The sequence below is a fragment of the Aulostomus chinensis genome, chromosome 3 (assembly GCF_037954235.1).
Source record: "Aulostomus chinensis isolate RoL2024-O1b breed Wild chromosome 3, RoL_Achi_v1.0, whole genome shotgun sequence".
Classification (NCBI taxonomy): domain Eukaryota; kingdom Metazoa; phylum Chordata; class Actinopteri; order Syngnathiformes; family Aulostomidae; genus Aulostomus; species Aulostomus chinensis.
Genome location: NC_141322.1, coordinates 23,804,951 through 23,830,256, shown reverse-complemented (window position 1 = coordinate 23,830,256; position 25,306 = coordinate 23,804,951). Strand labels below are relative to the sequence as shown.

The 25,306-nt window shown below is 41.2% G+C and overlaps 1 protein-coding gene and 1 long non-coding RNA gene across 4 annotated transcripts in view; one reads left to right on the top strand and one right to left on the bottom strand.

The window, feature by feature from the left end:
* The window catches only part of ppp1r16b (protein phosphatase 1, regulatory subunit 16B), an 80,912-nt gene extending 56,344 nt beyond the window's left edge, over nucleotides 1-24,568 (top strand). For 2 of the 3 annotated variants that reach the window (XM_086199842.1, XM_086199843.1), the window contains 8 exons: nucleotides 5,559-5,704; nucleotides 7,058-7,161; nucleotides 11,547-11,671; nucleotides 17,828-17,953; nucleotides 18,042-18,117; nucleotides 19,506-19,635; nucleotides 19,870-20,017; nucleotides 20,573-24,568. In XM_086199842.1, coding sequence (XP_086055968.1) covers nucleotides 5,559-5,704; nucleotides 7,058-7,161; nucleotides 11,547-11,671; nucleotides 17,828-17,953; nucleotides 18,042-18,117; nucleotides 19,506-19,635; nucleotides 19,870-20,017; nucleotides 20,573-21,046 — 1,329 coding nt within the window. In that variant the 3' untranslated portion in view covers nucleotides 21,047-24,568. The remainder of the gene's footprint in view (nucleotides 1-5,558; nucleotides 5,705-7,057; nucleotides 7,162-11,546; nucleotides 11,672-17,827; nucleotides 17,954-18,041; nucleotides 18,118-19,505; nucleotides 19,636-19,869; nucleotides 20,018-20,572) is intronic. The other variant, XM_086199844.1, reaches the window with a different exon arrangement.
* Nucleotides 18,643-20,704, bottom strand: LOC147268337 (uncharacterized). The gene is made up of 4 exons (XR_015112125.1): nucleotides 20,565-20,704; nucleotides 19,796-19,908; nucleotides 19,470-19,546; nucleotides 18,643-18,959 (listed from the first exon to the last, which is right to left on the bottom strand). It is a non-coding gene; the product is annotated as an uncharacterized LOC147268337 (long non-coding RNA).
* Nucleotides 24,569-25,306: the final 738 nt, after the last annotated feature.

The following is a 25,306-nucleotide window of genomic DNA, read 5'->3' as shown; positions in this document are numbered from 1 at the left end:
TAATTCACTATCCAGTCCTGTCTGTTTGATTTGCTTCTATTTCAGCTTTTCTTCTTCAGCCTAAGGCTCTAAAGTCGTATGACCCGAAATTAATGTCGTGGTAAATATTGAAGCCTGCACGAGAAGGTTAAAACTGTCTGCTACTCCGACTCATAACTGTATTACATATTTATATTTCACACGTATGTCAGCCATTGCCTTTTCCCTTGTTTTTCTCCTTAATTGTGCATTGCAGCATTGATTCAGGTGACAGTGAGGAGGTTCGCCAGCATGAGATGTACGATACATAATGTCACGTGGTGCACATCTCTGCAGCATCATGTGCGCTCACCTGCTTGTTATGCATTTTGTTACGGTTTATGTCAAAGGTAAACAAATCATTGTTTTCAGTCAGCAGTGCAGGGGTGGCTTTAATGAGCGGGACTGCTTTTGTGCACATGGTTGCGAACCTCTACTGATTTACTGTTCCTCACACTTGAATCATGTGTGCGAGCAGTTCTACAAGCTTAATCACACACGAGTTGATTGAGAAAGTGAGAAAGGGAATGAGTGAATCAGTTCGCTGCTTACAGCTCAACAATGAAATAATTTCTGCTGGCTGCCAGAAATAAATCAATGTACAAGAAACAATGTTGTTTACCAGCGGCTTTAGCCAAATACGTTCTTCGATCCGGTAGATGAGGCAAGGCTCAATGCATTGCTACTTCAAAGTGGTTTAGTTAACACTGCAGCTACGTGAGATCTGTGAAGACTCTTGGAGTCAAAATCCAGACTGTGTGACTACTTCACACTGGTGTACTGTCTTTCCGCGCTCACCTCAGTATTCACTTTTGGCACCGGCTCTGGCCCCAGCAGCCGTCCTGGCACTTGACCTGATCCAACTTCAGACCTCTGAGTGGCCATTCAGAGTCTCAGCTTTATTTCCTTTTCTTTTTGATCTTCAACCCAAAGCTCAGCTCTCTCAGCCTGCTGACTGATACCAGCGAGTCTGTTGCTGCTGTTTTCCAGCCGGACGGGAGTAAACTGCACCGTTGTCACACTCCCATCACGGTGTGAAGAATTTTCACCAAGCAAGAGGGTTTGAGGCGGTGTACAAGAACTCCATGAAACAAGTCTCGGTAGTTTATGGGTGCAAATGTGTGTTTTTCCTGAATTAAAGAGATTAGCTTAGCTGCCAGCTAGCATGTGGGTGAAGTATGTGGGTTTATTCAGAAGTGGGTGAGGACGGAGATTAGCCTAGATGCTAGTGTGTAGGTTGCATTCTCTCTGATTCTTTTGAAGGCAACCATCATGCCACCGCTACAGCCTGGAGCTGTAGATGGGAGTTAATCCATCAGTGTATCCGATGTCTTTGACAAGCTTGCGCGTCTCCTGAGAGTCTTGTTGTTTTATGGGCCTGCTCATTTTTCTTAAATTATGTCTTCAAGCTTGCCAATTACCAGACTCGGGGAGAAAATGAAATCCATAACGTTCTCTCTGAATTACTAACTCCATGTAACAAGATGTACAATTTGTCAATTTAATGTCCTAGAATATGTGTGTACACACATACGCAGCAAAACAAAGTGTGACTCATGGTCTTCCATCTTCTGAATTGATTTTCTCTACTCCTTTACATCACTGGTTTCTTAGGTAGTCTACGCAAATAGACAGCCTGCACTAAGTGCTACTTCTGCTTGTGATTCCCCGGAAAGAAGGTCATAGATGCCTCGGCCTTCCTCCCTCAGCCCGTCTCTCGGGTTCCTCATTTGAGCGTCTCAGAGTATTTCCTGTAAACTCGCTCGACCTTCACTTTAGGTTGTTAAAAGGAAATGTGGGGTTTTTTTTGTCCTCACAAGATTTGCATCAATAAATAGACAAATATCGAAACATATTTCCCTCCTTGCTCTGACTACATCATGTGCATTTTAACCTCCACCACCTCAAAACTGTTCAGGACAAGATTCAGATGCATAATGTATATTCCCCACCATATCGTCTTAAGCCCTCCTCTCCTTCTCCGTATATTTCCTCTCAGTATCTGTGCTGTCAGAAAGAGTAAATTAAAAACATGGTTGGGACTGCATAATGGAGGCAGGTACAACCTGATAACAGCCAGAATCAATTTAAAGATAAAGAGATGGGTTTAAGGCCTATGGAGGGTTAATGTGCGGTTTTTCAAGAATGCACACATTAACTGAAAGGGAATCCCCTCAGCAGATGGGAGGAAAATAAGAAAAGACTGGGAAGGGAATGTTGGAAAAGCTAGAAATGTCTGGTAAGATCAGAAGATTACATCACTTTACTGTAACACAGCCTTTAACATCAGGAAAAGATGAGATTCATGCCATATGATGAAAACCAATATTGAAAATCTAAAGCAGTACTTTATTCCCCATGAAGATATTGACATAGTAGCCATAGCCCTGCAGAGACACATTGATTACCCATGGTGCTCGCTGCACATGGACACTACTGAGCGCTCCTCGTACCTCTTGGTGAACACCCGTGCTCGAGGAGGAAAGTAAGTCAAACTCGGCCCTTCGATTAATTCAAATTAATTGAAAACTGGAAAACGAATAAATTCAGGTTTCCAGATGAAATGTGAGCGTTACTACGATAGCGTTCACAGCACTACTACTACTACAACTACTACTACTTCTTCTACCCACTACTACTACCTCTACTGTTACTACTAGTACTCCTACAAATAATGTGCACATTCGATTTTTAACATGGAAACATGGCAAAACCAAAACACGCCCAATCAATAACAGGTGCCATTGCAGTGAGACGATCAGTATTCACCTCTCAGCCGTTATAATTTTATGGCTGATGGTTTTATAATTCTACCGGCAGACTAAAGATGCTTGTGTTTGCCTGCGTATTGTAAACATGTCAGGATTGTAATGTGGCTGTTTTAGACTCGGTGTACAAAAATCACCTATCGCTCTTAATATAGAAGAGAATATTTGTCACAGGAGTTTTGTGTGAGCCCATTGTGTGTTTCCATTCAGCTTAGGTTTTGTTTTTTTGTTGTTGTTTGTTTTGCATGCACTTGTCACCTCTTATCTGCGTTCCTGCTATCTACCCTTTGCATCTGTGCAGTCATTTCATTTCCTCTCATGTTGTTGTATATTAATTTATGCACTCCCCCACACTTCTCTGTCAGAGCTTCCATATCAGCAAAGCCTTCAAAACTACAAAACTCTTATTCTCTCTTTACATCAGTATTGTCTCATAGTTTTTAGAACCCTACAAATGTTTTATTTCATTTTAAGGAAGGCAGGGTTTCAATTATGAAGTTTTACTAAATTATCTCACTACTCTCCCTTTACAACACCTGTACCTATAAGTACTTATACCCTGAAATACTCTCAAAGCCAATAACATGTGAAAAATGGTAACAGGCAATATTTGCAGACATGTCTGACTACTTTGTTTTTCTGCTGTTATTCTGTTGTAAGCACAGTTAGTGTTTGCTTCTTGCTACTCATGTTTGGTGCAGGTGCCTGGCTGGATGGATACATTCCCAGAACTTGTTGCCTCTTTTTATTTCTTCTTCTTTATGATGGCAAGCAATTCATTTGGCAAGAGGTAAGCCTGACTGTTGTCCACTTAAGTTGGTCCCTCTCTTTTTTCGCCAAAAACAATAAAAATAGCACTTTTGTTAGTTTGTTTTAGGTGCAGCCTGCAGCTTAATGATAATATTAGGGTGTTACATATCAATGTTGCTGCATTTATTGTCCTTTCTACTGGAAGTTGGTATATATTCAGGCTGACGTGTATTCCAGCATGTAAGATCCTAGGGCAGGCGCTGTTTCGGGATGAGGATTTGACCGTGAGGTGATTTAATAGTCTAGATGTCATCTTTTGGTGCACATAAATCCCTGCCAGCCTTAAAGTAAAACCTCTCTCGGTCATCTGCACTCGATCTTGGTCCCTGACTCCATAAAATCTGAAAAACCCTCAACCTTGGGCAGTATAAGCAGTTTACAGATGAGTCCTATTTATTTGGTTATTTTATACGTTTTAAACCTTTCTATTGTGTTTTCCTTTTCCTGTTAATGATGAATTCTTCAAAAGAATACATTCAGTCCGTAGATTTACTGATAGGATTAAAGAGCCATTGAATGACCACAGATGTCTCATTTTCATTTCAAAACGTTGGGTAGAAAAATGACAGCAACCTGGTGAGTTCTGACACAAAAAAAAGAAGGTGTTGTTTTGGATAAAGATGCAGTCGATTCTGGGAGTAAAAAGATACTTTTAGGGTTTACCTGCTTTCATAGATGTACTTCTACCAGATCATGACACAGATCCACACCTACAACTTTACCAGCACAAATAATGACAAAGGCTCTGGATGTGCCGGAACACGTTTTTATCAACCGCGACGAGCTCATACAAAATAATACTTAACGTCTGCTCCTCACTGTCTCTTCTCAGTTCTCTTTGTTTTTGTGATGCACGGCCCTCACACACAGCTTAGCTCTGATGGAGAAAACTGCTGCTGCTGACAGCAGCTGGATCAGGGGACGGTTGGATGGAAAAATTCTAATTCCTGCCCACTGTATACGATCACACCCAGTTCAGCAGGGAAACTACTGACTTTGTTTGTGGAGGGATTTCAGTGACGATGGGTACTTTTCATGTTTTGTCTCTTGGATCGAGGGAACAACCCACACAATGGGTGTGATGTCAGGACAATTGTGGCTTCATGTGTTTGCAGTTTTCAAAATCAGAAATACTTGATGGAGGGGAAATTTGCTCAGGTTAAAAATACATTTTACATAATACATAAATGAAAAAGAGGATAGCGAAAATATCTAATACTTCAAATGGGTCTTAGCTTATACAATACAGTGTAAACAACTCTTGAGAAAATGTTTCCATAGATGTGTTTTAAATGCAGTATAAATAAAGAGCTATACAATATAAAGGATTAATGCGGTATAAATATGCAAGAGTACTGCACTGTTAAAGTACAAGTATTATAGTTTTGCTCCATTAAAAATGACTTAGGGGAGTATCAAGCTGCTGGCGGGACAGATCCACACATTTGCCAGACACCATTAAAGTGAGTCTGACTTGTTTGTAGAGTTCCTCTTCATATTTTTCTGTTGTGACGATATCTTTTTCCTGCTATTATTAAGTAGCCTTCAGTCTCGGTGCAGCACAGCACACAGCAAAATACTCGACCTGCTACATCAGACACAAAACAATAATAGCTCATCTTTGATTCCTCTCCAAACAGATGATACCAAACCAAAACGCGATGATACCTGAGTTCTCACACAACTTGCTGTTTTGATTGAACCAGTTCAGCCACAGACATCCTGCTAAGTTTCCACTGTGTTGTCTCCCTTTTTTTTCTCTCGTACACTCCCTCCTCTCCCTCTGCCTCATTTTCACTCCCCGTTGCTTTGTACTTTTTCTCATCCTTCCTCTATTGTTCAGGACATGGAGATATCACACCAGCAAGTCCATTACTATGACTGGAGCAATATTGAACCCCCCCAAACACACACCCACACAAAACCCTTGCTCACTCTGCCTCTACCCTTTTGTCCTTGCAGTGTTGTATAGATAACTATGAGGAGATGGTGAAGATCCTGCTGGAACGAGGAGCCAATGTCAATGCTCAGGACAATGAGCTGTGGACGCCGCTGCACGCCGCTGCTACGTGTGGCCACGCAGGACTCGTCAAGATACTCATTGCACAGTAAGCACGTTTGTCTACCCTCTGTAGAATATATCTCTGCTATTGTCAGAATGAATTATTACGCTTTTTATGTGAAATGTATTATAAGGTTCCTTAAAGGCAGAAAAAACAGGGAATGACGCCATATTGCACTGTAAATGTCACATTTAAAGGGAATTTGGTCAAATGTTCATGTCCTCTATTTTTCGTAAGCCAATTAAGGAATAATGTAATTGTCTTGCGATTCAAGAGTGGAATGGTTATTAGCCATCTCTTTAATGCTATCATAAGATAATGAAAATTGCTATTTATGAATAATGAGTAATTCACTAATACCGACCCAGGTGGCACTCAATTTTTAATGCACGAAGTAAACTTGTTAACCAACACATACACGTGTTTACACATACAGGCCATATGGGATCATATGGGATCACATGTAACGGGCATATTAATTGGCATTTAATTAGACGAGTTGAACCACTTCCTATACATGTACACAGCAGATGCAGACAAGTGAGGATGCTGTAGAGTTACAACACACACTCACACACACACACAAACCTGCTGCCATATGCTGACACGCTGGACATGACAACATACTCATTACAGCACTGATTAAGATAAAAACTGAACAAATCTAATTAGTGTTGGTGCTCGGTACTCCAACTGTTGACATTTGGTCAAAATGTTAGGCTCTTTCTCATGAATATTTCTTCTGCTGAGGATAGATCTAAAAAATTGCTCCAACTCTCTAAAAGGTTGATTTATTAAAACATTTGTTAATATAAATTGATTGACCATCACCTTTTTAAGAGAATTTGTTGTTTTTATGTGTAATAAAAGTCAGTCCAGGGCCTAAGAGAGACACTGAACTAATAAAATATGCTTTATTATGTTAAAAGCTTCTATAAACTGACATCATGCTCTGGTGAATAAATGCAAATGGGGGGGGGGGGGCTGGAGTCTATCCCAGCAGCCTCCAGATGAGAGGCGGGGTTCACCCTGGACAGGTCACCAGTCCATCACAGGGCCAACACATAGAGACAGACAACCATTCACACTCACAGTCACACCTACAGTCAATTTAGAGTATCAATCAGCCTCGTCCCCTCTTGATGTCTTTGGACTGTGGGAGGAAGCTGGAGTACCAGAGAGAACCCACACAGGAACAGGGAGAACATGCAGACTCCACACAGTGCCTGAGCCAGGGCTCGAACCTGGAACCTTCTTGCTGTGAGGCAACAGTGCTGACCACTACACCACCGTGCCACCTGTTGATAAATGTATAGCTCCTTTTTCTTTTTTGGGGAATTTCTTTGTTCCGTTACACAGATGTCATGACAAGTTAATCATTTAATCATCTTCCCTCAGCGGTGCAGATCTGCTAGCGGTCAACTCTGATGGGAACATGCCGTACGACCTGTGTGAAGACGACCCGACACTGGACATCATCGAGACAGCTATGGCTAACAGAGGTACATTACCAGCATGACATTTGAACAGATTCAGGGTTTGTCTCAACCAAGTATTTAAACATCCACTTGAATGATTGTGAAGAGTTTAAGGCCAGGCTTTTAGGTAGGTTTAACTAATCACTGGAAAAACTTAACTGTTTGATTATTTACTTAATTATTATTTACATCAGGAATTATTTTTCCTCAATGATTAAAGTTTTCTCAAATTAAATGATGAAATTTTCACACATTTGGATACTTTTCCATGCAGAAGTTGAAGCATTTCTTAAAGCGAGGTTCAGAACTCATTAATAATTTCATTCAGTTTCATTTTCAAATCTCAGTCTTAATGTCAACTGCCAAAAATGTTACAGAAATCCGTCAATGAATAATAGATTTTAAAAACCCTCAGTATAATCCTTCAACTACATGATACAATGAGAGATTGTTGTTTCTCAGATACACCCTGAGGCCCAGGGGCTCCAGAGCACCAAACCTCGGGCTGGCAGCCTGAAGGCAAAGCATTCCAGAACAATGGAATAAAATATGGTTGCAAAATACCTAAAATACTTACTGTTTTGAAATTAAACTCAAGCGGTTTGCCCCGTCACATGAAACGTGACCATGTTATCTTCATGACAATCGAACGAAACATCATCAAAATCCCAAATCGGTACTTACTTATGTTTGTTGATTTTCATTTGTCTGCATGACACGAATGTCAGTCTGCAACAAAATAATGATTAAAAAAAACTTAAAGGAGCCCAAACATACATGCTGTTCTGTTTATTGTTCGTTACAAGTAATCATCTAGACCTGCTGCAGGAACGACATTTTTATAAAGACACTTCATTGTCTGCAAGGTAAATTACATTACATTACATCATCCTGGCTTATCTGAAACAAGTACAATCACATCTGCAACAAACTGCTCTGAATGAACACGCTCGCAACCGTCTGTGGTAGAGCATCAATAGGTGAGGGTAAGTGTGAGTTGGTAGCGTCTGGCAGTTCGATAGTTTGTTGAATAAATTGCTGAAGAAGACAAACAGGGACGTCAGCACCCCAGAAAGCACCGTGTCCCGCGCTGTTTTGGGATTGAAACTCCAGGGAGCTCTGACATTCTACCAGCGTTCTCAGTCTGTGTTTTCACGCTGTCTGTTTGTGTGAAGTGTTTGCACGACTCATAGGTAGAGTTGCCATTGAGTCAACCAAAGCGATGCAGGTCGATCCTCCCCCCCAGACACTGATACTGAACACCTAATTGCTCTTGATGAGTAGGTCGTTGCCCCGCATGGCAGCTTCCACCATCGGTGTGTGTGTGTGTGTGTGTGTGTGTGTGTGTGTGTGTGTGTGTGTGTGTGTGTGTGTGTGTGTGAATGAGGCCAAATTTGTAAAGCACTTTGGTAAATAGACTGAATTTATATAGTGCTTTTCCTCAAAGAAAGTTCCCATCACTTACCTCATTAAACCACCCTCGGGGACTCAAATCAGCCTCAGTACCACTTAATTGGGGACAGCCTGTTCAACTGTAGGCTAAAGTACTTTCCTCTAACACACTGATTTTTGGCCTTGAATTTAGAGTTCAGGTTAGGATTGGGTTTGGGTTCTATTCTGAGTGAATAAATTCAGAGGGAAAAGTTTTGGGACCAATAAAAGTGTATGAGCAGTGTGCGTGCGTGTGTGTGTGTGTGTGTGTGTGCTTGTGCGCGCGCCCTGTTAAACAGAAAGATGCACATCAGACATGAAGGAAGGTAAACTGAGACTGTGAAGTGTCAGACAGCTTCATTCAAAATTCTTTGTATCATCTCTCAATGTCTTCCTTGTCTTCTTGTACACAGATTTACATGCACACACCGGCACGTCCGCACAGAGTTGGCAGGAGCTTTGACGTGAGAGAAACACTCATATGAAAGCCCACATCTGCTGGGAAATAATCCAAATAAAGTAATCATGTTTTGCTTCTGCCATAATAAACGTGGTCACGGGTCCCTCAGCAGCATCACTGGAAATCAACAAAACACAGAAACAGGAAGGAGGCGGAGAGTGTATTTAGCAGCGTGATTAAAGGTCAGACGAGCTGTCAACCGTATACTAAACAAGTGCGGTGTTAATGATCGTTGTAACAGATAACATGACACCATTTCTCCTGGATGGGATTGGAACCCACTTAGACAAAAGTGGTGGGGGTAGGTGGGGTCGCTTAGGGAGGAGAGACAAAATTGAGGTTCTCAGCTTACAATGGGATCTCTTGAGTCCCAGAATGCAGATAGTGGTACAGTAGGTGAGAAGAATGAAAATAAGCTGATCAAAGGGAGTGCGGCGCTGCTAATTGCTCTGGTAATGTTCCCAGCACTGTACCACTGGATAAGACTGGCCTTATAGAGCTGGGAGGGGTGTCAGATGGGCGCGCACACACACACACACACACACACACACACACACACACACACACACACACACACACACACACACACACACACAGCACTTGATATGCTGCGTGGACTTATCCGAGTCTTCCTTGATCCCCCCTGTTGAGCCCAGTTCATCTGTGGTGAGCTGCAGTGATAAGGGTGAAATGCATCCCTGGAAATGAAGCAGTGAAGCTAGAGAGGGCAGAGAACGGCTGCGGAGTGGAATTACTAAATAAATGATGGAGAATGACAGTTAGCATCCTCATTGTAGCTTTGGTGCTGCTACTCAGCTGTTTCTGAAGGGATTTTTGATTTATTGCTGGAACAATCAAGTCAATTGGCAAAATATTAATAATTCAAAAAATGAATTATTGATTATTGTCGGAGTGAGAAGCCAATATTTACAGGCTGCATTCGTTGAAATGGGAGGGTTTTTAGGTTTATATCATGAATATTTTTTTCCATTTAGATGTTTCTGTTTTTATATTTGGACCACATCACTCAGTGGCACTACAGAATTCTACTCACCACCCTAGAGACTTTACATGTCTGGCCTCCTGCGAAGCACCAAATCTGGGGTGGCAGGAAGTTCTCAGTCCTCTTCAGTCCTCCCTCACTCTATGGAACTCACACAAAACTCAGTCGTATTATTTCTGATATTTTTTATCGATTTGTATCTGTCAGAGTTGATGCTTGTTCTGGTATGTAAAGCTCTTTAAGTACCTTGAAAATGGGTCTATCTGGTGTATTATCATTATTAGTATTATTACTCAGGCCTGTAAGCAATATTTGAAGTCCTGATCCATTTTTGTCACCGATGTTCTGTTCTTTCCCTCCATATTTAGTGCCACTCTCCAATTTTGCACAAACACTGATCATTTATATTTTCAAGGATTTCTTCTGAAAACAAAAGATCCAATGTTGCGCACGTTTTCTGTCATTTCCTGTGTTGTACATTTTTGGTGACAAATGTTTTTTACCAGACGGACTCGTTCTGGTGAATGATCCTTGGAGATACGCTGATTTCTTACAGTTCCAACATATCTGCCATATCATGTGGATGGTTAGGTTGGGGTCCTGCTGCTGTCTGCTTTAAAACTCACAACTCTCGTAAAGAAGAGACTGAAGTGTTTTAAAGGGATAATAAATGCAGTGGCTTGGGGATCATATTTACACCTGGAATATTGCATTATTTGGTTTTAGTTGCAAAGCTTGTTCATTCAGACACTAACTCACGTGTAGTCAGTCACACTCAGTAAGAATATAAGAGTGATGCTTCTGGCTGACAGCTGTTTTCATTATTGTTGTTTATCTGTTTGTTATTGCTGGAGAGTACAATAGATTACCGATGAGCGGGGGGAGGATTAAATGCTCAAGTGTCTCCGTATTAGGTCCAAATTTGCAGGATTTTGGATCAAATCCTGAGTACCGCAGGATGGAAGAGATAAAATAATCTCTGAAGTTCTTTCAGAATTCCTTTTTATTAATCCAAATGCACGGCCATTTTCTGATGACATCTTATCTTGTGTTAGCAGAAAACAGAGCGGAATAATCATCCCCAAGTCAACTTTAAAAAACAAAACAAAACATGCTAAATGTTTCTTATGTGAGAAGAATCCTGTCTCATGTTGGACTCATTATGTCACAACCCATCAACAATAAGGGATTCATCACCACATGAGGACTCACTTTATTCCTGCTTTCATTGTTGATTCTGTGAAATTGTGTTTATAGAAAACATGTGAGAGGGATCTGGAAGAGAAGCCTTCTCTCTGGGACTTTGCCTTACTTTCATCTCCATTGAAATCTGCAGCTGCTTCTCTGTATCTCCGTGTGCCTCCTTCACATGCTGCAGTCGTACAATAAAACCATCAGGAAACATCTCTATCCCCTCTGATCAACTCTGTGTGTGTGTGTGTGTGTGTGTGTGTGTGTGTGTCTGTCTGTCTGTCTGTCTGTCTGTCTGTCTGTCTGTCTGTCTGTGATTGCCAGGCATCACCCAGGACATGATCAATGAGACTCGAGCATCGACGGAGAGGAGGATGCTGGGAGATATTCAGGATCTGCTGAGACAGGGAGAGGAGGTCAACCAGCAGGACTCGCAGGGAGCCACACTGGTACATCGCAGGCTTTCTTCTCCATCAGTCCCCATTTAAAACACCCTGCAGAGAGTGAAAGAATAATGGCAGCAGGTTTGCTGCTTTTCTTAAGAACAGAATGTCACGCTGGTCACGTAACATAAAGCAACATTTCTGCAGCTGAGGCCTTAAAATGTTAAAACCTACATCCATACTACATAACTATGTGACAGAATCCACATTATTACTCCAGAATCTGTTCCCTCCCACGGTCATCATGATCTCGTGGGACTTCAGTCCTGTCACACAGGACAATTATTTCCTTATTTAGCTTCATTTTGAGCAGTTCGAAGCTAACAAAATATCAAGTTTTTTTTTCTTTTTTTGTGATGGCTACTGCTGGCATATGTTGTGAGAAGCCTAAGTTTGTACAAATATAGGATCATAAGGCAATTTTTAACTTCACCACTACATGTTGTTAGATCCTACGTTCATTTAAACCATTTAGACCTAAAAACAGCTCTAAAGTCCTGTTGCATTTTGTAAATAACCTAAAACCTGAGGTTTTTCTGAGAAACCTGCTCTTCTGTATCAGATAGAAACATGAAAACAAATAAAAAGCTTAGACCTTTGGCTACAATGAAAATCCATTTGACCTAAAGTCCTAAATATGTCTTTTAGTCTCAAGGGACAAGCACCTTGGGTAAAGCAACCCATATATTGAGCATGTGCACAGAGTATAAATGGGTTCAGGAAAAAAATGATACCTCATGAAAAGTGAGCAACCATCATTAAAGGCAAATTTCAGCACGAAATGATTTAAAGTCCGACTGGAAATGAATTTCAAACCCCAACAAGTGGAGTCATAATGAATATCATGAATGAGATAATTATAATGTTGAATGAAAGACAAATTCACCATGACTGAGCCTAATAAATGGACGGATAGCTTGTAATTACAAATCATGTCCAACAATGAGAAGATAATGGGATCTCAGAGCCACAAATAAAAGCTTCAAACGTGATTAACGATGAGGTAACAAAAATGATTCCAGGTAAATAAGCAGCCCTGCTAGACCTGATACGGGCCTCTTGGGGTCTCTTGAGTGGGCGTTCACCATCCATTAAATTATTGGCAAGCAGTTTTATTGAATTTTAATGTTCCTTTGTCCTTAAATGATGCTTTTACTTCGGGAGGCACCGAAATACTAGCCTGATGAGACCCACGGAATCTTGGAGGCTGAAATGCGGAGCTCTGCAGTGTCTGTGTTGCTCCTGATCAGTTCTCATAGTTGATGATGCACCGTGCAAATCAGAGCAGTAGAAAAGCAGCATCTCTCGAGGCAATAAGTTGCAACGTCAGTAGAATCAACACGGTTGCAGAAATGAACTCAATAACAGCAATTTAATAAGAAACGGGATGGTGTAGCAGAGCTTTTCAGTTCCTCCGAATGGATTTAGCACGTGATGGTGTTGCGTGGTGTTGATGGCTGAAGTAACTTGTTTGTCAAACTAAGTTATCCACCCCTTAAAGTGGTTTTAGATGCAGACGGAACTGCAGAGGTCAACTTTGGAGCTCACAAGATGCTGAAGGTTTCATCAGGCTAGCGATATATCAGCTCTGTATCTGTCGTGTTTTCCTGGTTGGCTATCAATCATCAGCCTCTCTGCATATAAGATGCCATTCACAGCTGCCGGTGTCTAGACTCGATCTGTTGTGGTGAGAGTTGGAGTTAACATTTTAAAACGCTTACGATTCAGAGATTGTGGGATAAATGACTGAAAGTCTTTGGGGAACTTGATGATTTTCAGTGGCGCAAAAGAGGAAATAAAAAGCCACAAACATCTGTGTTGATATCAGCCCAGAAATTTAAAACTGGTGCAAATGTTTTTAATGTAAAAAGCAGTTTTGAAGATTGCTCGTGCATACTGAGTCTCAGGTGCACAGCATCTTATTGTATTAGGTCCAGTTTTTGTTGGCGAGGTGTACCTATTAAAGTGGTGTCTCAACTTGTTCATGCGCTGGTGCATTAAAAAGCCATGAAATCCTTAAAAAATGTCAGCGTATAATTTCCTGAATAGAGCATTTAATACCAGATGCTTTCATGGTGCCTTTTTTTATGGATCAGGAATTTGGCAATGCTGGAGAAACACAGGGACTTTGGAGGACAATCGCTAGGGGACATTAGATGGTAGTTGCCCCAAATACCCCTGTTAAGCTTTAAAGTCTTACCACAAATTGTCTGGTTTAGCTGCTTGTCCTGTTGCTTTCCACATCCTGTTAATCTTCATTTGTGCATGATGAGGCAGAATAGAGCAGGCCTTGTTCAAATCTTTGGCAGAGATGAGAGGAGGAGACCTGGATCTGCAGTGAAGTTATGTAAGGTTAATCTTTTGTTTTCCAGTGAAATTTCATTTGTTGTTGTTGTATTGATGTGGATGAACAATGACTCTCATCTTGGGTATTTGCAGTCGGTTTGATCAACTCTTCTTATGAAATCAGCTGATGTGAATGGATGCGCGTGCACACACACACACACACACACACACACACACACACACACACACACACACACACACACACACACACACACAAACTACAGAAAATACTAAGAGGAATAACCTTAATGTGAGTGCAACAAATTCACATCAGAGAAATATTTGAAAACAGGAACAAGATAAACAACAAGATGACCAAACTATAAAAGAATTTCATAACTAAACTATGAGTAGGAGAATTATTCACACACATGATGTGTTGCTCTAACAGAATTAAATGGGCTGTAGAATTTGTAGCGCACATTACATCATTCAACAGGCTTTACATAATGCATTAAACAATTAAACCCTGGATAAAATGTCAAAGCCTCGTTCATGTATGCTTTTGGATTTGTGAGGAGTGTATTCTGTGATGGACAGGTCGCTGGTCTTTACAGGTTGCTTGCCTTTCCCTGGTGTTTTACTTTATTTGTGCAAAACATTTTATCAGTTCAAGTCGCAGAATTCTGTCAAGTGAAGCAGAAACCTGAAAAATGTATTTGCTTTTGAAAATGAAAAAAACTAATATTGGAGACCTGCATTCCTGTATGTGTTGCCCCTCAGCAGCTGGAAGGAGGGCCAACATTCCTCACATGTTTCATAGATGCTCGCTTATTGCAGTGCCTCATTAATTTCCATGTAAAAATGTCAGGTGGGGATGAAAAGAAGGATGAAATCAGGCTGCGCATTCAAGTTTGTAAATAGGAGTCTGGACTGACATCGATAAATTAAGTGTGACTGGCTTTTTTGTCTGTAGATAAATAATATGAAGCTCATATTCTGGCATATGAGGTGACAGATGCAAAACATTGTCTGTTTACATGTGCAACAGCCACTGAATTTGTTAATGATAAAATAATAATAATAATAATAATAATAATAATGAAAAACTAGAGAGGACTCTAAGAGCACATAGCTCTGTCATGGAGGCTATGTTCTTATTTTGTCAGTGCAAGAGTTCAGAGTAAACCGCGCACTTAAACTTACTACACTTATTGTCTGATTTCTTACATAAAGTAAACACAGCTGCTACACTGATGAATGTTACTTCCATCTCAGGCTTCTGCCTCTTCAACACAACCAGGTAACTTAAGGTTTTGGACATTGAGGCAACATTTACAGGTCAGAAAAGATGAAGAAGCATAGCGGCTCCCCTTTGATAACGCACAACCTCAGCGAGTTTGATCAAAATACGCTGCATTTAATTTCTTTATATCAGACATGGGTCTTCTGGATCACATTTCCAGACTAGGATCAAGATGATTTCCAGTAGTAGAAACATTCGTCTTAAAGCCATTTTACATGAACTGAAGGACCAATCAAAATTGGTCTTTTACATCTCTGGACATTCTTCTTTATAGCAATATTTGCAGTTAGAAATACTGATAAAACCACGATCTCTTCATCAACTTTTACCCAAATCCATCCAGTAGACTTACAGGAGATATCCTGTAGACAAAAACATGTCTGTGATCTCATTACCTGCTTGGCAGAGGTAAAACCCTCTGATGTCTTTGACGTCCTGGTTCCATCTAGCCTGTTGCATTCTGTCAACGTTAACTGCATTCCAGTGCAGTTTTAGATACGTCTGTATTCAGTACACTGTCTGCTGTAAGCTCTTTAAGTGTCTCTACCCCTGCAGAACTCAAAAAAGTAATTTTTCCTCTGCGAGCTACAGTTCATTCACATGAGGATCAATGTTGGATCTTTATGTGCTTTTCACTCTCTAACATTAGTATGACTGGTACAGTCTAGACCTGTTCTCTATGAAAAGTACCCAGAGACGGTTTCTCTTATATTTTGGATCTAAATGAATGAATTCTCTAGACTGTAAAAGTCATTTTTCTGTCAGTAGCATAACTGATAATAATCCATCTCCTCCACAGACGAGCATCACTCCTTGCGCTAATGCTTTGATGGAAACATTAGAGACTCCCCTTGTTATTTCAGGACAGTCACTTTCCTCCCCACCAGTTATTGGACTGTCTTTTATTGTTGACAGCAACCAAATAACTGTGCCGGTGAAATCTTTAAGTTTCATTCCTGGTACATAATTATACAAAAGATAGTTCAGCACAGCGATTTGATTGGTCCACTGGACTATGAGAACGTGTTCAAATCTGACCTGAGCTCTGTTTTGACTTGTTAATGTGTGTGTTGACACTGTTAATGACATTTGACAATGCTTAAATGATATTAAGGCACCTTCTTTTGTTTTTTTTTGTTGTTTTTTTTGTTTCTTAGGTTTGATTAAAATCATCTGTTATCAACCTGTGCAGCTCTTTTGCATTATCATGAGTCTATTGTTCCAATTAGTTACGATAACTGATTTGGCATTTTTATCATGTTTTTAAAAGCTCAAATGCAAAATGTCGCCTTTCTTGTTCTTCATATTTGAGTTTCTACTTTATATGTTCATAAAACTGTTGCTTCGTCCCAACGAGGAATTTTGAAGAAGCTTCAGGCTCAGAGAACTTTGATTTTATTTCCAGATATCTTGTTGATCAAATAATAAAATTATAAATAGATATGATCAATAAACAAACATTTCTCACTGCCACATCAGAATGAGTCTTACAGTACACTGACGCCACCCGTTAAGTCTGAGTACTGTAGCCATCGAAAGAATTTATGTTCTGTTTTTATATCAAAGTAAAGATCTACAGGTTTGAAGAGTTTTGGCTCTGAGCGTTTGAGTGAATATCCCCATGTCTTAGTTGAAAATACTTGTCAGTGACGTAGCTCTTGGCACAAGGATTGTTACTTGATACAAGTGGATCTTGTATCAAGTAACATATCAGCTCAATTAAGCCCTTATCCAGTGCTCTCCTTTGAGGGAAAACCCCCCCCACAACAAACTCATGAGGAAAATGACTGCATTCTCGGACATCTTAAATCCAATATAAAGCAATAACATGGCGTGGGCTGTTGTATCGTAGCAGAACAGATGGTCACGCTGAACCAGACAGCAGCTGCTACACAACGCGAGAGCCTCACATTTTCAACAGCCCTCTTACTCACAAACCTGAGAGTGCAGTGTACATACTTCATATTAATTCCCATGGAAACTTTATTCACCCTTTGCAGCCCTACAAACCACCGAACCAGTTTAACTAGGGAGAGGTGCACTGGTAGTGTTTTTTTGCAGGCTAATTAGAATAAGTCACTGGTTTCCATGACAGTTCATCTGTCAGTTATGCGAGTGTACTTCTAGAGTCACAGTGATTAATGCAGTAAGCGAAATCTGAACTCCATTTTTAGTTAGAAAGTGCTTTTAAAAAGAGACAGCATGAAGCTGCGACTTCAGTATCTGTGTCGCTGACATCAGCACATAAACATTACAAGTAAACGTATAACAGATACTGCAATATTCTTCCCCACAAATGTTTTTACTAATCTTTATATTTGACACGAGTTGTTTAATAAAAGGCCATTACGACGTAAGAAAACCAAAAATAAAGATGAACTTTTTTTCTTTTTTTTTTTAAAACAGCACTGTCAAAGTTTTTAAAATAATTGGAGTGAAAGTTTAAGTTTAATGTTACAATTGCGCCGTTCTTCGTATATCAACCTTTTGCCTCTAATTTCATGTCTGTTGTGTTAATTCCACTCTGCTCTGGTAAAGACCTGCTCAGTGTTGCTCCTCTGCCCCTGTAGCTCCACATCGCAGCAGCTAATGGTTACGCGCAAGCTGCGGAGCTGCTGCTGGAGGGGGGGGCTCGCATGGATCTGAGGGATTCAGATGGCTGGCAGCCTCTTCATGCTGCAGCCTGCTGGGGTCAGGTAAGGAAACACAGACGTGCACACAAGCACAAAGATTCCAGACACTGTAAATGTAATTTGCCTCTGCCGCTGCTGCCATTTTTTTCAGATGCATGTGGCCGAGGTGTTGGTGTCTCACGGAGCCAGTCTCAATGCCAAGACTTTCCTAGAGGAGACCCCCATCGGTAGGTCTCCACCTCCCGTCTCAGCTTTAAAATGAAAGGTTTTTATCTTGCTCTAGTAATATCAGAGTTGTGTGTGAGCTCACAATCATCAGCACCGGAGTGATCCAGGTGTGTGTTAGCTAACGTGTACTGTTCACTCTCCACACAAGTGAATGTACCAGCTGATACAGTTCTGATGCCTGGGCCAATCATGGGCTCATGCAATGAATTCTGATAGGGTTTGACCTCAAGTTTCACTGTGATAATTCACCGGCGCTCATTCATGACCCGTCCACAGCTCAGGTGAGCTCCTACAGGTACCTGGGCATCAACATAGACTACAAAGTGATGTGGAAGGTGGATCCCGATGTGGGGATGCATGAGTATTGGCTTTGTTTTGCCCATATGCTGCTGTTATACAAGTGGTTTAGCTGATAGCTGATATTTAGCATGTTGATTTTATCTGTACACAAACAAGTTAATATAATATTCACATTTTATATGTATGAAGAAAATACATGTAAACACTGTTGTTTGAAGCCCAATAATCATATATTTATTGTTTCTTATTACTAATGATGAGCAAAGTAAACGAGACTTGAGAAAAACTAGGTTGATTTAAATATCAGCCATCAGACTGATACTTACATATTGAAAAATTGACCAGTCTTTGCAGAAACCGATGATGTGTTGATATTATCACGCCACCTTGTGTAGAGGTCATGTGATAAGAGTGCAGCAGGGGCTGCCTTTCCTAAGAAGGTCAGATCCTCCTGTATGACCTGGGAAATGCAGCTTCTCCTCCGTCACGCCGTCATGGAGAGCCTCCTGAGCTGTGGAACCCCGGCATGGTTCGGTTCAGTCTAAGACCCAAACCAACAGATTAATACAGACCACCACAAAGAGCGTGGGAGTCTGTCAACATCCCAGCCCCCAACAAAATCATCATGAGACGAGCCCCCAAAGTCACCTCATGTTCTCATGAAGAGTCGCCAGACGTGGTTACAACTGGTCCCCTTAAAGCCCTCAACAGCACCTTGGCTGTAATGTGTCTAGTTGTACTCCTTCAGTCCGTCGTAGTATTTATAATCACATAAGCACTTTTTGTGATGATGATGCAGACGGGCGTGTGTGACTGAAGGATGAATGTAGCTGCTGTTTTTATACTGCAAACCCTGTGAAGTCCAGGGCAGATTTCCCAACGTGACAATAAAATCTATCCTTTCTTATCATCCCAAATTTTACAGCTCTGCTAAAAAAACATTGTTTATCTCCAGTGCATAAGTGCTGAATAAAACATAAAAGGCAATCTCACTGCCCTCTAAGGAAAGTCGTTATTTAGAAACATTCATTTTATAGCTCTCTGCTCTCACATGAAAGGAGCTGATATCCTCCTTCATCTTTTTAAGATCTGTGTGAGGATGAGGAGTTCCGAGCCATCCTGCTGGACCTGAAACACAAACATGACATAATCATGAAGTCACAGCTCAAACACAAAACCTCACTGTGTCGTCGAACGTCCAGCGCAGGCAGTCGTGGGTAAGTGCTGACATCTGCTGGCGTCAATGCTGCCAGTACAAATGTTTTTTGCTACTGTTAGTTTTTGGTCATTTATGTGGTGTTAAAGTGTCAGAGATGTGGGAGTACATCAGTCTCCCTTTAGCATCTGAGATGTTAAAGGAAAAGGAGAAGAACAAACCTGACTCTTCAGTGTTACGAGTAAAATTCCCAGTTGCTTTGTCTCACCGTGCCGCCCGTCCTCTGTGTCCACAGTAAAGTAGTGCGGCGAGCCAGCCTGTCCGACAGGCACAACTTATGTCGTAAAGAGTACGAGACGGAGGCCATCGTGTGGAGGGGAGGGAGGGAGGAGGAGGATGAGAAGGAGAAGGAGTCTGATCAGGAGAACATCCAGGTGGTTAATGTGAGTCCTTCCAGTATCATGTAACTGCACAACATCCTCATCAGCTCTGATCTGTGTTGCTGTGTAGTTTTCAAACTTCTGTGTGTAACGTAAGGTTGATAGAAGCAGTTTAGACGAGACACTGTGCAACTTTTTCCGCTCAAGCAGCAACACAATCATCTCTCAGACACATGAGAGATCCCAACATCAGATTTGGGTGTTGGTGTGTCAGCATATAACTGAATTCGTCATTCTTGACCATACAGTTCTATTTTACCTTTCAACTACTCACAAAGTGCACATCTGATGTCACACAGGACAAAAACCACAACAGAATCTCTACTGGAAAAAATGTCATGTTTGGTGCAATTATGCAATCAGCTCTCTTTGCACCGTGAAGGCTCCATAGAGTGGCTGAAGCACATTCTTTTCAAAGGCATTGAAACTGGAAATCACTAGACAAGGATTCAGATCCAGTAGTTTATCCTGGAGCCTGACAGTTAGGGAACAAATCTGATCTGACCCGTGCAGTCACACAGTCATGTTGAATTATTGACGTAATCCTGACCTGTCCAGGTGAAGCCGACTGTAGCTGTGGAGCTGCCAGAGAAGCCCAAGCTGCCCACCATCCTCAAAGATGGCAGCAACAAACAGAACGGACTCATCTCCACGCAGACCTGCATGCCACCACAACCGCCCTCCAACGGTAACACGCCATCCACTGATAAGGTGGAGGTCAGTGCCACCAAGCCCAGCCAGGAGGAGCCCTGGCCTCGAGAGCGAGCTCAGACTCTGTCGGAGCTGAAGAAACAGAGGGCAGCTGCCAAATTGTTGAATCACCCCTTATTCAACGGTCACCTAGGTAACGGGTCCACAGACTCCTTCACTGATGCCAAAACCAACTCGGATGACCCTCGAATGCCTCTGGTCTCCTCCAACGGCAACGCGGTTTACTACACGCCAGCCAGTGGTGACCCGCCCCTCCTCAAACTCAAACAGCCATTGGAGGAAGAGCAGCCAAAATCGCGGACCTGCTGCTGTGTGTCGTAGCGCCGCAGTCATGTGACTGTTGATGAGAAGTGTTTGCACAGAAACGAGGGAATCAAGGAAACGCGCTGTATGAGGGAGTCCCGTTCCTCCCCTCAGACAAGATGGATAACAAGTTCTAGAATCTTTTCTAACTCCTACTAAATGAGGAGACACCTTCTCCAAACGTAGGCAAGTGTAGCAGAGAGTGGAGGAACTGAGGAAGACCACTTGGATTCAAATTTACTCGTATGGAAACAATTCGATAGATATTTTTTTGCTTTGCACCTTGAGAGGGTCGAAAAATTTGGCATCAGAAAAGTAAATAAGGTACTGCATGATCTTCCCTTGGATACGGGAAATGGATGACTATTGTGTAATTTACCATTGTCTTCAGGATAAACTGCTGCGGATACATTAGTCTGCTTCTTCATCGTCAAAACAAAACAAAAAAAGAAGAAAAAAGCCATTCCCATCATCTGAAGGAAGGCCAAAGTAAAGCGGTCAGGATGTACTGTTGCGCATCATGTTGCACTGCGACATATCAGAAATAGCAAAACGTAGCAAAAAGAGATCTTGTGAGGTATGATTCAGACGTTGCCTGCATCAGTAAAGGGAAAGAACGCCATAAAACAGTGTTATTCAGGAAGTGTACTTCAAGAGTGAGAGATAGCAGGAGAGTGGAGCACTGCACAAGAAGGATCACTCTTATTCTTTCACCTCGCCGTCCTCTCATATCAAACCCAAACTGACAGGTCTGTTTATGCATAATCCACTTATAGATAATTTAACATTGTTGACAATGACTGACTGTACATTTTCTTATTTATGAAATTAGTGTATGAAAAAAAACCAACATATTTTGGTTCCTAAAGTTGAGTGTATTTATTATTTGGATGGTGTGTGGAGAGCGTGAATGCGATATAAGATGAGCTGGAGAATCTTCCAGTAAAAGCACCTTCTGATGCGTCGATTCAATGAATAAACTGAAGTGAAAGGTTACTGTCTATCTGTACACAAACACGCCATCCAGATTTGATTCTGTCTCTACAAATAACAGTGTTATTTTGTTTGTTTGTTTCTTGGTGGCCATCGTGTGGCTTAAACTTATCCCAGTCACTGTATTTGTCTCATTAACAGAAATTGTGAATGTTATGTAATGAAGTATTGTAAGTATAGTGTTGAGTTTTGTTTTTTTGTTGTTTTTTTTGAAGATACATGTGGACTTGCCTCCGATTTTTAAAAAAAGGAAAAAACAACAACAAGCGGATTAGGTAAATGGCGAGCTCATATTACTGTCAGGTGTCTTAATCTCACCAGCCCAGACAAGCACTAGAAGTATTGTTTTATTCAATTCAAGGGCCCTGTGGAGTTCTCCTGTAAACAAGTTTTGTTTACACTGCGTGTAACCTTGGAGACGAGTTTAGTGTTGCAAGCACTTCCTGTAGGGACGCGTGATATTGGACTTCTGCCGATATCCAATAGGCTGATATTTACCAGTGTCAATATTGTCTGTTGGAGTGATATCCTATTTTTTACCTGCTGGAAAACATGTAAACATTTCCAATTTGTGAAAGTAATATTAATATTTCAGAACCTTTATACGAAATCATGTGTTCACCATCTTCATCATAAACAACAGATGAAGGAAAAATTCTGGTTCTGATGGAAATAAGGGCCCACAGGCTGATACGGTTGTGTGTTGTTGTTTAAAAGACCGATATCATCATGCGTCACGAACTTCCTTATTAAGCACTAACAGAGCCATTACTTAAAATTGTATTAAATCAATCTTTGTTTACATTTGTTTGTGCGAGCTTGTAGGGAGTAAACGGAACGTAGCACAGACATGGTAGAACTGCTCTGCTGCACCACTCATGTTCAGAAACTCCACAGGGCGCCATATATTAAGGGAATAGTTGGAGTATTTTTGGAAATCATTAATTATTGGTGAATTATTTGTGTTCTTGCCTTGAGATCAGTAAGAAAACCCCTCGCCGTTGCCTTGTCTGCACCGTAAGTACAAGGCTGCAATCAGCAGCATGATAACGATTTCATGGCTGACTCTTAAAAGACAGTGAAGTTACTGGGATCCTTGGGGGGGGGGGGGGGGGGGTCATGCTGGTTAACTGGTTACAGTTTATAAGTTGTGTTTCTATTCCTGTATTTTGATGCACATTTTAAAATACAGGAAAATGTTTTATGCTCACTTGAGGTGGGTTTTGAGTAAATGTGCAAAAATGGGAGATGAAAACTCCTGTATTTTCTTTTTTTTAATTAACTCTGAAATAGCATATCATTCTAACTCAAACAACCAACCAGCTGTTTCCACTGCCGGCATCTTCCCGTCTTGGGAATTCATGCAACTTGACAAATACAAAGGAGTAGTTGTAATCAAGACTTCTTTCAGATTTTCTCCTGTAGGCTGCAGATTCTTCAACCGCGTGTAACGTTGCTAATAGCACCACCCTCTGGCAGAAACACACACTGCATTCCTTAAGTTTTAAATGTAAACAAGACAAGCGTGTTCTCCCGGGTCACTTGTAGTACTTACTAGCTGCTCACCCTGTTTTTCTTCATTGTGCTAATCCAAGTGGATCGTGTGCTGGTCCACTTTCATACTTACCGTACAGACAACAGTGCAGTATCATGTTTTTCGTCTACTCCTCAGTAAGAACACAAATAAGGGTGTTTCTCAAAATGTTAAACGATTCCTTTCATCTGATAAGAGTGCCCTCATCTCCTTGTGAGTGCCAAAGATGATTTCATAGTAAAACAGCAATTAACAACGATGGACATTTCTTTGCCATTGAGAGATTTGTCCGGCCAACCTCCTCTATTACCCATAATGCCACTACCAATTAGTCCCTGACGTCCCCTGTACAGTGTCTATGAAATGTAAAGAGGAGTTTGTAAATATGTTTGTACCAGCAACCCTTTATCTGTTCCCATGAACTGCATTTACACGTCTGTTGTGACAGAAAGGATCAAGACTGAGGTTCGTACAGGAAAAGACCCTCATCAGTGTTAGCAGACGTGCTAGGATCTGTCACCGATATGTTTTCTCCCTGATGTTCAGTCTGCATTTTTGTTTTGTTTTTTAATCTGTGAAATTTTCTTCAGTGGTTCATTTTTAAAATCTGTGGCGTCACTTGAAGCGGTTTGTTTTTCTGCACCATTTGAAGAAGTTGCAAAGCCCCTGTTTTTAGTTCCTTCTTTTTATGGTGTCATCTTATTATTACTCAGCTGAAATTCTGTCCAGATCACGTGTTCTAGCTGCTGCAGTCAACTCACTTCAAATCTCTGTTCTGGTCCCTTTTTTTTTTTTTTTCAAATGAAATCAAACTGACGTGTAATTGTGAACTAGTCGAACGTCATCACAAAGGGACTGTCACCTGTTGGAAAGCTCTCAAGGCTCGTGTTTGACAACCAGCCTTGTCCATAAGGAAGAAAAAAAACTACTGATTTTGTAATTACTGGAAAATATTGATGGTTGCATTAACATATTTTGAATAAATTGTATATTTTGAGAATTTTATACAGTCTCCTCTCAGTTCGTAAAACTACGTTGTGTAGCCAGTGAATATTTAAAGTTAGCACTGTCGCCTCACGGCAAGAAGGTCACGGGTTCGAGCCCCGGCTCGGGGACAGGATCTTTGTGTGGAGTCTACATGTTCTCCCTGTTCCTGTGTGGGTTCTCTCTGGTACTCCAGCTTCTTCCCACAGTCCAAAGACATCAAGAGGGGACGAGGCTGATTGATACTCTAAATTGACCGTAGGTGTGACTGTGAGTGTGAATGGTTGTCTGTCTCTATGTGTTGGCCCTGTGATGGACTGGTGACCCGTCCAGGGTGAACCTCGCCTCTCGCCTGAAGGCTGCTGGGATAGGCTCCAGCCCCCCCACCCCAACCCCCCCCCCACCCGCGACCCTTAACAGGATAAGTGGAAGAAAATGGATGATAGATTGATAGATAGATAGATACTTTATTAATCTCCAGGAGTAATTCACATATCCAGCAGCTTACCAAGATACTTAAGAGGCATGCAAGGTCCAAACCGAAGAAAGATTAAAAAAAAAACAATGAAGTAATAAAAATTATAAAGATAGTAAAATACACAAAATACAATCTAGAATCCTCCAATAAAATAATATTGTAGTTGTGCAAAATGACAGTGTGCCAATACTAATAATATAGCAATGATGGATGGATGGGATATGTGAAGTAAAACAGCCAACGCGTCGTTTGCATTTGAGGAAAACTAATTATCCATAACGTTACTTTT